This window comes from Dermacentor albipictus, chromosome 9 (assembly GCF_038994185.2).
Source record: "Dermacentor albipictus isolate Rhodes 1998 colony chromosome 9, USDA_Dalb.pri_finalv2, whole genome shotgun sequence".
Classification (NCBI taxonomy): domain Eukaryota; kingdom Metazoa; phylum Arthropoda; class Arachnida; order Ixodida; family Ixodidae; genus Dermacentor; species Dermacentor albipictus.
The window spans coordinates 62,047,545-62,061,566 of record NC_091829.1 but is presented as its reverse complement, the minus strand read 5'-3'; the positions used below and the strand labels follow the sequence as shown (position 1 = coordinate 62,061,566).

The 14,022-nt window shown below is 44.9% G+C and overlaps 1 protein-coding gene across 13 annotated transcripts in view; it reads left to right on the top strand.

The window, feature by feature from the left end:
- LOC135921394 (sericin 1-like) overlaps positions 1 to 14,022 on the top strand; it is a 189,994-nt gene that overhangs the window by 32,869 nt on the left and 143,103 nt on the right. For 7 of the 13 annotated variants that reach the window (XM_070526102.1, XM_070526100.1, XM_070526097.1 and 4 more), the window contains 4 exons: positions 5,088 to 5,214; positions 8,108 to 8,181; positions 9,773 to 9,914; positions 11,052 to 11,134. The exons of 2 other annotated variants lie outside the window; for them this stretch is intronic. In XM_070526102.1, coding sequence (XP_070382203.1) covers positions 5,088 to 5,214; positions 8,108 to 8,181; positions 9,773 to 9,914; positions 11,052 to 11,134 — 426 coding nt within the window. Of the gene's footprint in view, positions 1 to 3,673; positions 3,847 to 5,087; positions 5,215 to 8,107; positions 8,182 to 9,772; positions 9,915 to 11,051; positions 11,135 to 14,022 lie in introns of all 13 variants that reach the window. 4 more of the 13 variants (XM_070526104.1, XM_070526101.1, XM_070526103.1 and 1 more) reach the window with 4 other exon arrangements.

Here is a 14,022-nt window from a genome sequence, read left to right as displayed (position 1 = left end):
TGACCAGATTATTGCTAAGATTTCGGCCCATAATATCCCAGAATTGCAGTTTAATGATGTTTTGGCACAAAGGCAGAGTAAGGCGTGCACTTAGGGCAGTTTTTCAGATGGCTATACCACAGGAGCAGATCGGTACTACACGGAAGAATCGCTCAAGTTTAGCATGCTACAAACAACCGACACATCCCGCTACGGCTGACTGTGAAAATTACGGCATATGAATTGGGGCTACCCAAGAAAATTTATATTGAAGCTCTAGGTTCTAACAAGCCGAGGAACAACGAAATATGCAACTTTGAAAGTTTAATGGAAATGTCGCGAAATGGTATTCGAAATTGTGGGCAAGCTAATTAAGCTCAGAGACCATGAAAATACCTAAACTAACCCAACTATAGGCTTCTGAAACTTTAACAATCTCTAAGACTATGCCCATATTAACAAGAAGAGTACTCAGCGGCCTCTTATACCTGTACCACTACCTTGAAATTGCAGCGCTTTGGTATCAAGAAAGTCCACGACATGAAGACACCACTACTTCCCAAACTAAATACGTTCTCTTTTTTGTAAGATGATTAGCATTGTTTGCTTACTTCAAGCATTTTTCGTTCTCCCATTAGCTGTGCAACCTCCTTCACTGATCTGATACTAGTGGTGTTTTAATGGTGCTACTCATACAAGTACAAATATTCGAAAATGAATTTCCCTTAAATATTCCCGTATGCAACAACACTACAGTTCACTAAAATTCAGAGATGCTAAAACTGGAATTTTTAGTACCGGAGGTGGGTGAGCTGCATTTATTTAAATTTCCTTTATGGTAGGCAAAGACGCGATTAGCGTTCTTACTAGACTCTCCCTTCCCTTTCACATTGTAAATGAACGTGTATTCAGTTTTGCGGTCTGTCCCTATATTGGCTTAATGCTAACTGCCCTATCATCGTTGGTCGTTTTGAGGAAGCTTCCATCGCAGTTATTGCTACTAAATCTAGCGCTTTCCTTTCTTTTTAATTTCACTGTGATATTACAAAATGCTATCGAAACTCAAGGTGGTTTTATCCATCCCCTAACCCCAAACTCGACAGAGCCCAAGCGGTAGACTGGAGGCAGCTACAAACAAAGACGTTCCCCAACACCGTCCATCTCAGGAGGATATATCCGGACATCTAATCAGATGATAACTGCGAACTATCCAGCAGGGCTCACGCATCTCTTAGACACATTCTCTGGGAATGTGAGGTTATATGCAAAGAAAAAGCAGTTTCCCAGATACTGGGGAAACTGCGGAGTGAAAGCTGCGGCGTGATGGACAGCCGCTTGCGCAGCTCAAACCTCCAAAATCAACTATCGGCCATCCAGCAAGCCCGTGAAGCGGCGAGGAGACAGGATCTCCGGACCTCTTCGGGGGCGGCCTAGACCCAGGCCACGAATTTGCTAGATTGTAAGAAAGTTGTTAACACCACCACGCAATTTCTGGGAAGTTAAGAAATATGTATCCCAAGCTAGAACAGTTGCATACCTAACTATAGTGTCCCCACTTTAACGTATATTTATGCACTCTGTTGCACAGTTAGGTGTGTTTGCCTCGCAAATTATCTCTTCTTCGTTGCTTTCCAAGCTAATATAAGCACTGCAACACGACTCTTACATGTACGCATTCACTAATCTTTTAAATGCAAAGCATTTTTGGTAAAGCTTTGCGACTCTGACAGTGTCTATGTATCTATCTGTCTGTCTCTGTCTCTGTCTGTCTAAACGCCTTGAAGGTCTAATGATCATTTCGTCAACTAAAAATACGCATAGTATGAAAGCGTATATGCCGAACATAAATAATCGGTCGTGACATGAATATCATGGCATGCGTCTAACGTAAGTCATCACACAGCCGCCTACGTCTTAGTGCTCACATGGTCGTTTCGTTAACTTGGTAGGCACAAAAATTGGCATATGACTAGAACGTATCAGCAACATCGATGATAGGGCATAATTTGGATATCATGACACGAGTGTCATGTAGGTCATGAAGCAGCCTCATACATATTGGTGCTCTCATGGTCGTTTGGTTCATTTGGTATCTCCAATAATTGGTATAGTATGTCAATACTGTATCACGAACAGAAATGACAGGTCATAACAGGAGATTCGTGATTTGCGTAACATGTACGTTATTAACGTTATGGTACGTACCTAAATTGGTATAGTATAAGAGTGCATGACGAACATAAAAACTCGCTGCCTTTCCAATCTGTGAAGGATGACCAAGGCGGCTGTGTATGTGGGTCTCTTAATGGCGAACTGCACCGCTGCAGCGGGTTGACCCGGCATTGTACTATCTTCGAGATCGGCCCACGTGTGGAGAGTCCTTAACGCCTGCTTAAACTCCGCTGTGGGTCTCCGAGATTTTGTTTCCATGCAGACACGATCCTAGGGTAACTAGCGCTTAACAGCTCTCCTGTAGTTGATTGGTCATGTCATGAGTGAAATTCGCGACAGGTGTGTCATTTAGGTCATCAAGCATCTGCCTACATCTCAGTGCTCTCACAGTCGCTTCATCAACTTTATAGGCTACGCGCACACTGCTTCGCATACCATCGACTCCCACAAGGCGTGGGATCTGCCAGATTTTAATGTTGTCGTATAGTCTATCGATGGCCTACACACGGATGTATGGAATAAGAGCCGCTTGAAGCATGAGAGACACGTAGCCCCGCAGGGGCGTTTGCATCAACAGACGTTTGGTGTGTTGCGACACCGCGTACCCCAGCAACTAGGCTTGGCCCCTCCCGCCTTCTCCTATCCTCTGTTCATCTTTTTCTACACGCACACATGCGAAAACACACCCACACGCGCGCACATGCGCGCACACGCACACGCACACGCACACGCACACGCACACGCGCACACACACACACACACACACACACACACACACACACACACACACACACACACACACACACACACACACACACACACACACACACACACACACACACATGCATCTCCAGTTCTTGGAAACCTTCTGGAGACGTTGAGCAAAACTCCGGAGCCGTTATCCAGGAAATCAAGACGGGAATGGGAGGTGAATGGGGCGAGAACAAAACGAGAACAAATGGGCATTGTTGGGAGATCAAAACGAGATCATCGGAGGTACCAGTCAAAATTAAGAAAATGCAGTCTCCTGCCTTCAACTCCCTGACACAAGGCCCACAACACATAGGCCAGTTACTGGGCGAAGAAGTTAAGGATATTTTTCGTCCGATTCCAACCGTAGCGAGCAGAAAGGGTCCCAGGTGAAAGGAGTACAAATGTCAGTCTCGAGCCACTGGGGGCTATGGGAGGTCGCGCTTCTCAGCCACGACCACGCCGATCAACTTTTGGGCGTTCGGCAGGCCGTGGATGCCACCCGTGTCAAAGCTCCACTCCGCAAAATTCGCCAAACATCTTGAATGAAGTTTGCAATCACTCACTCCTATTTCTTATTCTTGCCTGCTTACAACATCACTCAAGCTGCAATTTCTTGTACGCTGAAGTTTACTTGGTCAGTTCGAATAGCGACGTTGAAAATAGAAACACAGCACCCCATACAATTAACTCACTTTTGGCGCTGAGATATGGTTACCAGACCTTGTACGGTCCAAACTCACTTGCTTAATAAAGTTTTCCATCCATCCAGTGTTTTCCAAGGCAGAGGCACGTGAGTTATGCGGCGCGGATTTGGCGCCGCCTCCAAAAGATGGCGCGCCGCTACGTGGCCAGGCCGGCAGCGTCAGGCGAGCCGCGCATGGTTATGGGGGCTAAAATGGTTGTGAGTAAACGTCATAATTACTTCAAGCAGCCTTCCTTTCGGTAAGCCATTTCATACTTGCATATACTCGAGATTCCAGTATCATGGGCATTTTTTTTCGTAATGAGCTCATAAAAATGCATCGCTTGTAGGCTGTATTTCCTTAAGGACTTCATCTAGAGGAGTCCTCAAATGTGATTCGGATACCGGCTTCTGATATGCAAGTACGTCGCTGACAGACGCATGTATGAATCATAGCAGGTCAACAAATTCAGCAGAGGTTGCACAGGTGTCGAAGAAACATTTGTAGTACCTCGTCTGAAATACAGCCTCTCATTTTTATGCGAAGCATATTACGAGAGCTCAACCCAGCTCCTCAGGCGCGGCGGTGTCGCCTTGAATACCACGTGACACCGTGACGTCACGACAGAGGAGAAGTGGCTTTGGCTCAACTCTTGCAAGATGGCCTGGGTGGGAATCAAACCAGGGTCTCCGGAGTGTCAGACGGAGACGCTACCACTGAGCCACGAGTACTATGCTTCAAAGCGGTACAAAAGCGCCTCTAGTGAATGCGGTGTTGCCTTAGAAACGAGCTGTTTCTAAGGCTCAGGCATGCGTCGTTTGCTCAGGCGCACATTTCGTTGCCGCGCCGAACGCTGCGTTGCTCGACGCTCACCGCGTCCAATGCGGGGCGTCCAAGGCGAAGCAGAGTAACGCATGAGTTGTTTCTTCGTCTAGCCGAACCAAATATAGCCAAGCAACAGCAGTTCACCAGGCTAAACAGTGGTTAAACAACTAAAATAAGGGCTAGTATGCTTCGCATCCTGGGCTTAACCTTACCTAAGCCACAGCCATTTTTTTTTTGTCTTCGTCAACAACGGGCTATGTCTGCTGCTCGTAATAGATGAAAAAGAGCAAGAACATTGTGAAGCATCTGATTCGCATATTATTTGATGATGCAGCAAATATATGGGGTCAAGGTTTGCGCGCTGAAGAAATGGAAATGTTCATTTTCACATCGAACAATATCTTGTTCTGCCCGAGGTATGTAATGGAGCGTAATAATCTTCCGAAGAGGCTAACATTGCAGAATCTTGCGTGGTCGGCTCTCTTATGGCCATGAAGTCTTGCATGCATTCAATACCGAGTTTCATAAAGAAAATTGCACCGCATATGCAAGCACTGCAATCGGATTCTTCTGTCACTAAATGATTTTGGCTCGACGATAAAAAAAGTCATTTCTTATGAATTGGCCTTGCAGAGATGGGAATTAAGACTTTTTATGTTCTGTGATAACATACAGGTGCCTATTTCAGCGGTAGCCCCAGTCACCTGCACCTGGGGCCCACAAGCAGCATCGATCACAAAAAACCCAGCACAAGCCGCGCTGGAATGGTGGAGACATCAGCAAGTTTACAATGCGGAGCCAGGTAAGGCAACATTAAGAAACGTTTCATTGCTAAACAACTTGGAGATTACAGGGAATGCTTACCGGAGGTCAGCTGTGCCTGCCCCCTCTAAATGTTCAAGGGGAGCGCAAGCTCTGATGTCTGCAACAAGAACTGCATCAGCAATTTTGAGCATTCGGCAGGCGGAGCTAGCGTTAACATACTTCCTTGTTGCAAGAGAACGACTCGACATGGACGCAGCAGAAAGCATAGGGTTTCCTACAGAATACTTGAGAGTACTTGGACACATAAATCGTTGAGCCATCATCGGAATGATGGGAAGTACATAGATTTGTCTGATTACTCACACGTTGTTGCAGAGCCGTTTATTAAGCTTTGTCTGCCTTCATTATCGTAAATCTCAGAGCAATCTATGCACTTCGAAGTGAGGAAGACGGTGCAAATACGTACAATCGGTACTAATGGAAACGACTGAGCTTGTCGAGGTGGCCAAGTCGAAATGCGCCAAGCGTCTCAAGGCACTGGCTTGCCCGCGATAACTATATATATAGGCGTTTCACATTTCTTGTCGATACATGCGTCCGTGGCGTAAAAGCTTCAATATTGGACCCATGTGCTTAGAGGTCCTGTGTTCGAATCCTGCCGTCGGACAACTTTAATATTTATTTATTACGCAGGACAATGTTGAAAGTAACTAGTTTACAAAGTCACTATGCCGTTTGAAGCCTGAAGGGGGAAGCTAAGGCAAATCCATGTACCTCTTATAATTCCCATGCCCCCATAGAAACAGCGCCAGAGTTACTGGTTATTGTATGAAACTATGTCATTAAGGAGGGGAACAGCAAGGGGCGCAATCATGAAGCGATAACAACTCGGCCGATGTTCCATGCTGATAACACGCTGCAATATGGGGCACAGTTGAAGGCTCATTGCCTGTTTACTTGCTTCAGCTTATGAAATTCATATTGATAGTGAGGAGCAAGATGTTATTTTAAATAAATTCTCATAAAATGAAACAGTGAATCTAAGTTTATCCCGCGAATGTAGCGTGTGCTCAAAAAAAAAGAAACTTGCGCTAGGGCGACAAAACCGGCGGTGGCAGGTTGGCCTGGACGCTTGAGAAATGGCTCTTCTTCGTTTCCCTGATAGTTAGATTTGTGTACGTGTGTCCACCATGAACAATCGCTAAATGACAGGCGTCACTGTTTTGTCGGGCGAGCTTTGAGTTCATAGGCCGAACATATACCACAATGTCTCGACAGTTTCAGGGCACCAATCATTGGTTTATGTTAGGTTCTGTGGTACTTGCTGCTTGCGTGGAGTATTACCTGGCTTCCCTTTTTGAAACGTCATTGTGTGCACATTGCGTCAGTTCTCTTATCGTATACAAAGTGTGTTGTTGTGAACTCTCAAAAAGGCACCTTAAGACGACTCCGGATATATACATAACTCAGTCTATACCCTCGGGCCTGCAGCCAAGTGTATTCGGTGTATTCATATGAGCGCCTGCTTAGGCCACCATTGGGACACCCATGAATTCGGTATATTCATTTTTTACCCGAAGACAAATCACAGTATGCGCTTAAGAAAGAGCGCGATCTTGCAAAACAGAAGCTATGTGGGTTCCGACTATATTACCTAGAAGATACATTGGCGCTGCACTTCTTGTTGCATGCATTGTAATGTGCGATGGGGTCACTTTGGGCGTCGTTCTCGCAGAGCCACTACAGTTTCAATGCACGCCTGGCAAGCGAAGGAAAATGACGGTTAAAATCTTTTCCTAAATCAGTACGTTATTAGCTGCTTTTTGTTTATTGCTACATACGCATAATTATTGCTCAGTTAGGAGGGCATGTGATTTTACGTCCAAATATATGAAAGCACAGAGTGTCAGCAGGTCGCTCACGTTTGAGAACAGATTTCCGTAAGCATTGCAACAGTTTGTCAGCGTATGCTATGTACTCTAGGTGAGAAAACTTTATCGAGACGTATACTGCCGGTGTATCAAAACATTTTACGAAAGTTTCATTTGAAGAAATCTATATCAAGGCAGCCATAAACATCTTTCAGGCTATGCAACGTTCTAGATAACGCCGTGGACCTCTATAATATCCCGACATTCCATAGGCATCACGACGTCCGACAGAAAACTCGCATACACGGTGTCGCCAGATGTCCTTCTAGGTAATGTTGCGAGAAAATGTGATATGGACTATCGAGGCCTGCTCGTAATAATCACCAAGACCCTTATGTCCTAAGTATGACGACACATGTGTAGCCCAGGCAGACTTCTGGAAGTCCCGTGAACATCTGCAAGTAGGAGGGTGACCAAGAGGCGGCGAACAGAGAAATGCTTGTTAGACACTGGTTCCCCGCTCATGCATTGTTGTAGGTGGCCTGATCAGTGCATCGGAAACCACTTGTAATATGGAGCGCCGTCAAGGAACGTTCACTTTGGGACAACCACCTGTAGCGTTCTTTCCAAGTTCTGCTCATAGAGGCATCGCTGTGATCGCCAGTATTTGTGGTCGTTAGGTAAGGCATTAGGCGTGTTTTCGCACAAATGTAACATTAAGTGTTCCATTAATGAGCAAGTCGTTATTCAAATATACAATGTCTGTAATACCATGATACTGACTTGGTTTATTGATCTTATACCTTGGTATATATGTAATAGCTTGGTCCTTTGTCTTGCCAAATAACTTTTTTGTTCAATTCGATCTCGTAGCTGGCAGTATATTGTATCAGATCAATGTATGTGTGTAGCTTATGGTCGCAGGGCGCAAACGTTTCAAGGAGGGGACTTGTGCTCATGAGTTGCATCAACTTGCCGAAATGTTGGCCTCGGAAACAACCTTTCTCACGCCACTGTTAATCACCTCAGGGCTTACTGTTCATTTGTTTTCTGTTTTAGAAATCCTCAGACCATGCGGGTTCACCAAAACAACGCGCAGTACTACACGACTGCATGCACATCCACCATCCAGGGTACGTGTGGCAAAGCTTTTACACGTTGGTCTACCACGCCCCGTCTTGCTGGCGATTGAGGAATCTGATGTCTGGTCTCGCACACGATGCATTCAAACAACATCCCCACTTTCTCTCAGGAGCACAGTTCTGCGCATGTAGATCTGAGCAGAATATTCTAAATTCAACTGCCATTGCATTAAATTAGGTTCCCCTGGGACAAGATCAAACAGACTATTCGCTGCGTTGATCAAGCTGCACGCACGTCTGCGATTCTGTTCTAATCGCTAGAATAGTTTGTAGATTACACTTGAGCAATTCCTGATGCCCATTTACCAGACTCATGGCAGCTATATGTGCATTTATAATGTTTAGCGTTGACAATTAAAGAGGCGGAATGCAACATGCACTATAAGACGCTACCTGGCCATGTAAGATATATTTCTCGCAACTACGAGACAGGTTGTCTCGGTTTGCTGTTCAACATATCATGTCTACGTCGCAACGTATGAAATCAGTGGTAACGCTCCTCAAGCCTTGCATTAGTAGCAGTGCTTGTTTTTGGAGCTCTTTATTAAAGTGCATAATCGCATGATGAGTTCAGCTCGGCTGCGCATCTAGTTGTTACCTTAGACTTGACAAAAAAAGTTCTACAAAATAGTGGTAATAATTGGATGGAATGTAGGAATGCCAGACGCAGACGAAGACAACTGTGCATTATTGTATCACAATTTTGACAATTTCTTACACAGATAAAAAAAGCTTTAAAAACCTAAGGCTACGCTGGATCCGTCCTCGACATGACCACGTGTCCGACGCTAAGCTCAATTTCTTGAAGGAACGAATTGTTGTGCGCACGCGTACACCATAGATGTACGGGAAAACTATGCGGATTTCCGAGAATGAAAGCTTTGCAGTTTACAAAAGAAATTTGTTTTTTTTAACAACATGTCGGATCAGGACAAATCTTTCTTGGCCTGGCGGATGACAATTTTCTCTTTCATGAACCTTTTCTTGCATTTCGAGATAAACACATAGGCAAAAGATAGAAAGCTTATGTTAGGGCTCGCCTAAGCCAAAGCCGTTGATCTGACAAAAAGCTTTCCCATTAAGTGAGATAAACTAAAGATAAGCAGCCGATACGAGTGCAATAAATTACTATAGAACCATGCGGTTTTCTTGTGGTTAAATTTTTGAATAACAGCAGAACACTAGTATGTAGCCATTGGTCTATACATGCACGTTCAATCTTATTGTGTGATAAGTCAAAGCGATGGTTAACGCCTAGTAGACTATCACGGAGATAATGCATTATACAAACACCAGAAGCTAGCAAACCAAAATCAGGCTTTGTAAGGTCAACCATGCTCTAGTCTAGGCATCAAAGGCCAAGGAATAAAACAATGAATAACTCCCAATGCGCATACTTGTCTTTTTCGTGGCGCCACTTTGTGCCTCCAGGCTTTTCTTGCTTGCATGTAGAGAAGCATTCTAGACGGAAGCACTGCTGTTGGGATTTATTAGCATCAATACTCTTACGAAAACTTATTGGTCCCCTCGCGTTCATAGCAGGGAATGTGATACAGTGTGGATCCAACACCTCTCATTTCAGGGTATGCACACAACAGAGACACTGGAAGCAGCAGTTTCACACTTCCAGTCTACAGCAGCAGCGGCGATGGCAAATACACAGTGGCCAGTACAAGCCACGCGGGCACGGAGGAAGCATCGGGCATTCTGGGAAATGATGCTAGGTGAGCCAAACTTCTGTAGGAATTCCTTTCAATAGAGCAACAAATTTAGACGTCATGGAACGCCGTGTATGGCCCAGTTATGCTTGAATTGACGAACTTGTGCGATGGATTGAAGTTATGATACCTGAAGCTACGAGTATCAGCTCTTCTTTTCACAATATGGTGCTGGCTTTAACAGGAGGCTTTATCTGGGGATCTGCTACCTAGGGCGTAAATGGGAGAGAATGAATCGTCTTGCTCCGCAAACACCGCAACAACATTGGTAAACCTTGTGTCGTATTAAAAAAAATATTGAAATTAAAGGAATTTCATTTTCGATTTGTTAAGAAAATTCAAACGCAAGTATGAAATTTAGAACTTAATTAAGTTTTAAAGAATGTTATGATGATTTAAACTTTCCTAATATCACATCTAAAGTGCCCAAAATTCATGTATTACACAGCACTCAGAAATAATCTATTTTATGAGTAGACGCTTTGGAAATGCTTGCAGAACTGCCAACGATCTTACGCGTCGATTTTAGGATTGGTGATTTCATTATTTTTTCAAGTTGGAAACCAAAACCAAAATTTTTATTCAGACAATTCTCGGAATTTAAGTGCGTCAATCAAATGCAATATATTTCAACGGAATTCACGCGGAAGATAATAAAGAACATTGTTCCTTTGCTTGACGGGTTTTCATTATTCATTTGCCCACAAAGTTCTAACCTAATCAGGACATAAACTAGTCTAGAGGCCAGCAAAGCTGACATAATTTACAACGTAAACAAGAAGAGTTGAGCAGCACCATAAAATCCCACTAGCCATGTGAACAACAATAGCAATAAATATAGGTATAGAAATAACCCATTACCCACACAATAGCAAATAATGTTCACCTAAAGCTTAGCGCAGATATTTCAAAAGAGCAAGAGACCGTAAACCATACATGCACAGGGCACGCGTGAATCTGCCCCCGAGCAACACGACTGTGCGCCTTAAGGATTCTGCAAGCAAACGTCTCCCGTTGAAAGGGTGCTGATCCTCACGATTTCCGCCCCCTTGTTGAAACATTGGCTTCCGCTAAAATCTTCAGCTACCTTTGTTTACCAACGCAGGCCACACTGTTCATGTCCGTATTTTTCATTCATTTTAGAATTCCTGACGCCACCGGGGCTGAGCCATGGACTACGCAGTACTACCAGGCTAGTGGCGCAACTACACTCTACGGTACATGTGGTAAGATTTTTCAGCCGCCGCTGTACCACGTCTCACCTTGCAGGTGACTTAGCAATCCGTCTGCAGTCGCATACGACACATTTCTAGAGCAGCGCCGCTGGCTCAAGGGTGCATGGTTCTGCACCTGTCAATCTGGGCTCTACATTCTGCATAGTTTCTAATACAAGAAATGTAACTGTTGCCTCGTGAACTTGGGCTCACGGTTGAGATGATCTGATGGGTGAATCGCTGCGGCGATAGCGCTACTCGCGTCTGTACGGTACTGTACTCCTGCTGAGGACAGTACTAGTAAGCCAGTAATTAGGAGAGTAAGCAGGGATTCCCAGTTTGCTATTGTATCGACGTCACTAAAAAACAGCAGCAAGGCTCCTTCAGCTTTGCCATTAGAAGAAACGTGTTTTTTCAAGGCGCCGCTTATGGTTGATTGAACTGTTTAACTGCATGGTGAATTTAACTGTGCTGCTCTTCTTGTCCTTACCTAGTACTTCCCAGCAGTGCTACAATATAGTCTCAAATATTACCGGAAGTGGACGTGTGGGAGCCCGAACAATCTTCTTTCCTGGTCGTCCTATGTTCCTTTATATGCTTTATGTTACTTTATTCGAACAAATGAATCAATGAACGAACTTGCATGCTCCCAAGCACTCTGAAATTTGTCTTCCGGGTCCTTAACAACAGCGGAGTGCTGCAACTCTAGCAATCCATGAAGAGTGCTTTGTACAATTGAAGACGGAACACATCGACGGTCTCCATGTTTTCCATCCATTGTTTTTAAATGGTGACATAGGTTTCATGGTGGTGTCCACAAGAGTTCGCGGTCAACGATGATTTCCAAACATTCATGCGTTCTCTTGTGCATGATAGGATGGGCATTAATAGCCACCGGTTATCCGCCCATTCATTTTCGCATTAGGGTGACTAATGCGCATTTTGCTGTTAAGATGCCGAGGAGCTGTCTCTTAACATATGCATACGTCAGCGTTGCAGCCTTTTGTAATCTTGTGTGAACCTGCGGAGCAGCTACTCCTGAAGCCCAGATGGAAATGTCATCTGCATAAATTGATAGTCTGACCGAGTATGGCAGGGATTCCGCGAGCCGAATCAGAGCTATTTTGTACAATACGTGGTGTAGTGACCGGTAATTTCACCATCCTCGGTGAATCCAAATAAAAAGCTCATTCGGGTCAGGTTGCTCCCAATTAAGCGAATAGCGTGACCTCCGATTTGAACAAACACGAGCGCGTCAACGATGGCTTCACGTGAAACGTTACAATAAGCGCCAGTCACGTCTTACGACAGCGCTAAGCAGAGGCGTTTGGGTGTATCCTGTTCTTGAATACGCAAAATTATTGACGTTGTCGACCGACGAAAGCCGGTCATCACGTCTGCATAAACATTGCAGTGCTCAAAAAACAACTCGAGGCGCGTTGGGATCATCCTCTCAATTACCTTGCCAACAAAGCTGGCGAGAGCAAGAGGCAGATATGAGTTGAGTTCAAGGGGACTCTTTCCGTCACTCCAAGAAACGTTGGGATGACACAGCAGGACCTCTCGCTCTTCATGTCCAAGAAGGCGTACAGCAGCGTGCGCTATATTATCTAATCAGGGACGAAGAGGAATGCCTGCAAATGGCTAGAGCAGCCTCCTATTCTTCCATGTAGAAAGGTTCGTCCGTTGCCGAAGCTTGCGTGAAGGGAACTTCGTGCAATTAAAGATCCTTTCGTAACAATCTGTCACCTGCAATTCTCTCACAAAGTTCTTCTCCAACATTGACTTCTCGACAGCCTTAGTGGAGAGCCTGTGCGTTAAAGTGGTTGCGTTGCCGAGCAGAAACGCGTACGCTCTGGAGATTAAGCCTTACGCGAGATAGTGCTTTGTAGGGGTCCAACTAGTTACAGAATTAGTTTCATTGTTCGTTGTATGCTTGGTCCATGTGGCAATGTATTTTCTTCTGCTTCCGCCTGGCCTCCCTCAGGTATAAAATTGACTTGGTGGGTCTATATCTGTTCTCAGCGTGTCGACGTACTGCACGAAACCTACGCTCGAAATAAGATCTAACGAATATATAACGGTGCCGAAAGGAAAATAAAGACTTAGGACGGAGAATAAGAAGCGACAGGTTGAGCACTGAGTTGTGATAGCGGTCGAGAGTAGTTTCTTACTCTCCCTCCAAAGTTTTTATGTTCCTTTTGGCGCAGCAATGTATTCGTTAGATCTCAACCAACTCCCCCAGCAACAAGTTCTGCTGGAAATAAGGCAAAGCGGGACCAAAGTCCAAATGGGCTGCAGGGTCCCGGACCTGTCATCTGTCCACCATTCGCATTTCATGACATGCCTGAACAAAGAATGGGTGCATCCACGTGTGAGGCAGCCAGCAGAAGCGATAGAACACCAAGGAAAGCCATGTAGGCTTCACGGCTATAGTCGTGCGCGAAGCATATTCCAATAGAAGGGTTAACTGCTGGGCTAGTTGGTGATCTTGCATACTGAAAAGATTTTGCGCCAAAAAACACAACACACACAAGAAAGACGACAACACCACGGGCGCTACTTCAACTGTTTAATGAGGGTGAAAGCACTCGACATATATAGCCTTCCAAGACACCGCGCATGCGTACAAGGCAACATGGAGTACATAGTTTTATCAAAGTAGGCGTGATAGAAACTTCAGCTCAGCCTCGTAAAGAAAAACCGAAGTATCGCTAACACAGTTAGGACCCGCTTTCTTGATGTAGAAGGCTTCCAATGTTTCACGCGATGTCTGATGTTTGCCTCTACCCAGAATCCTCGCTTCGCGGAACCGTGGAACGCAATCGGTGCAAGCCCTGCAGTGATCAACAAGTCGCTCACCTTCATTATTTTTTATACCTTTTGCATGTTCCCTAAGC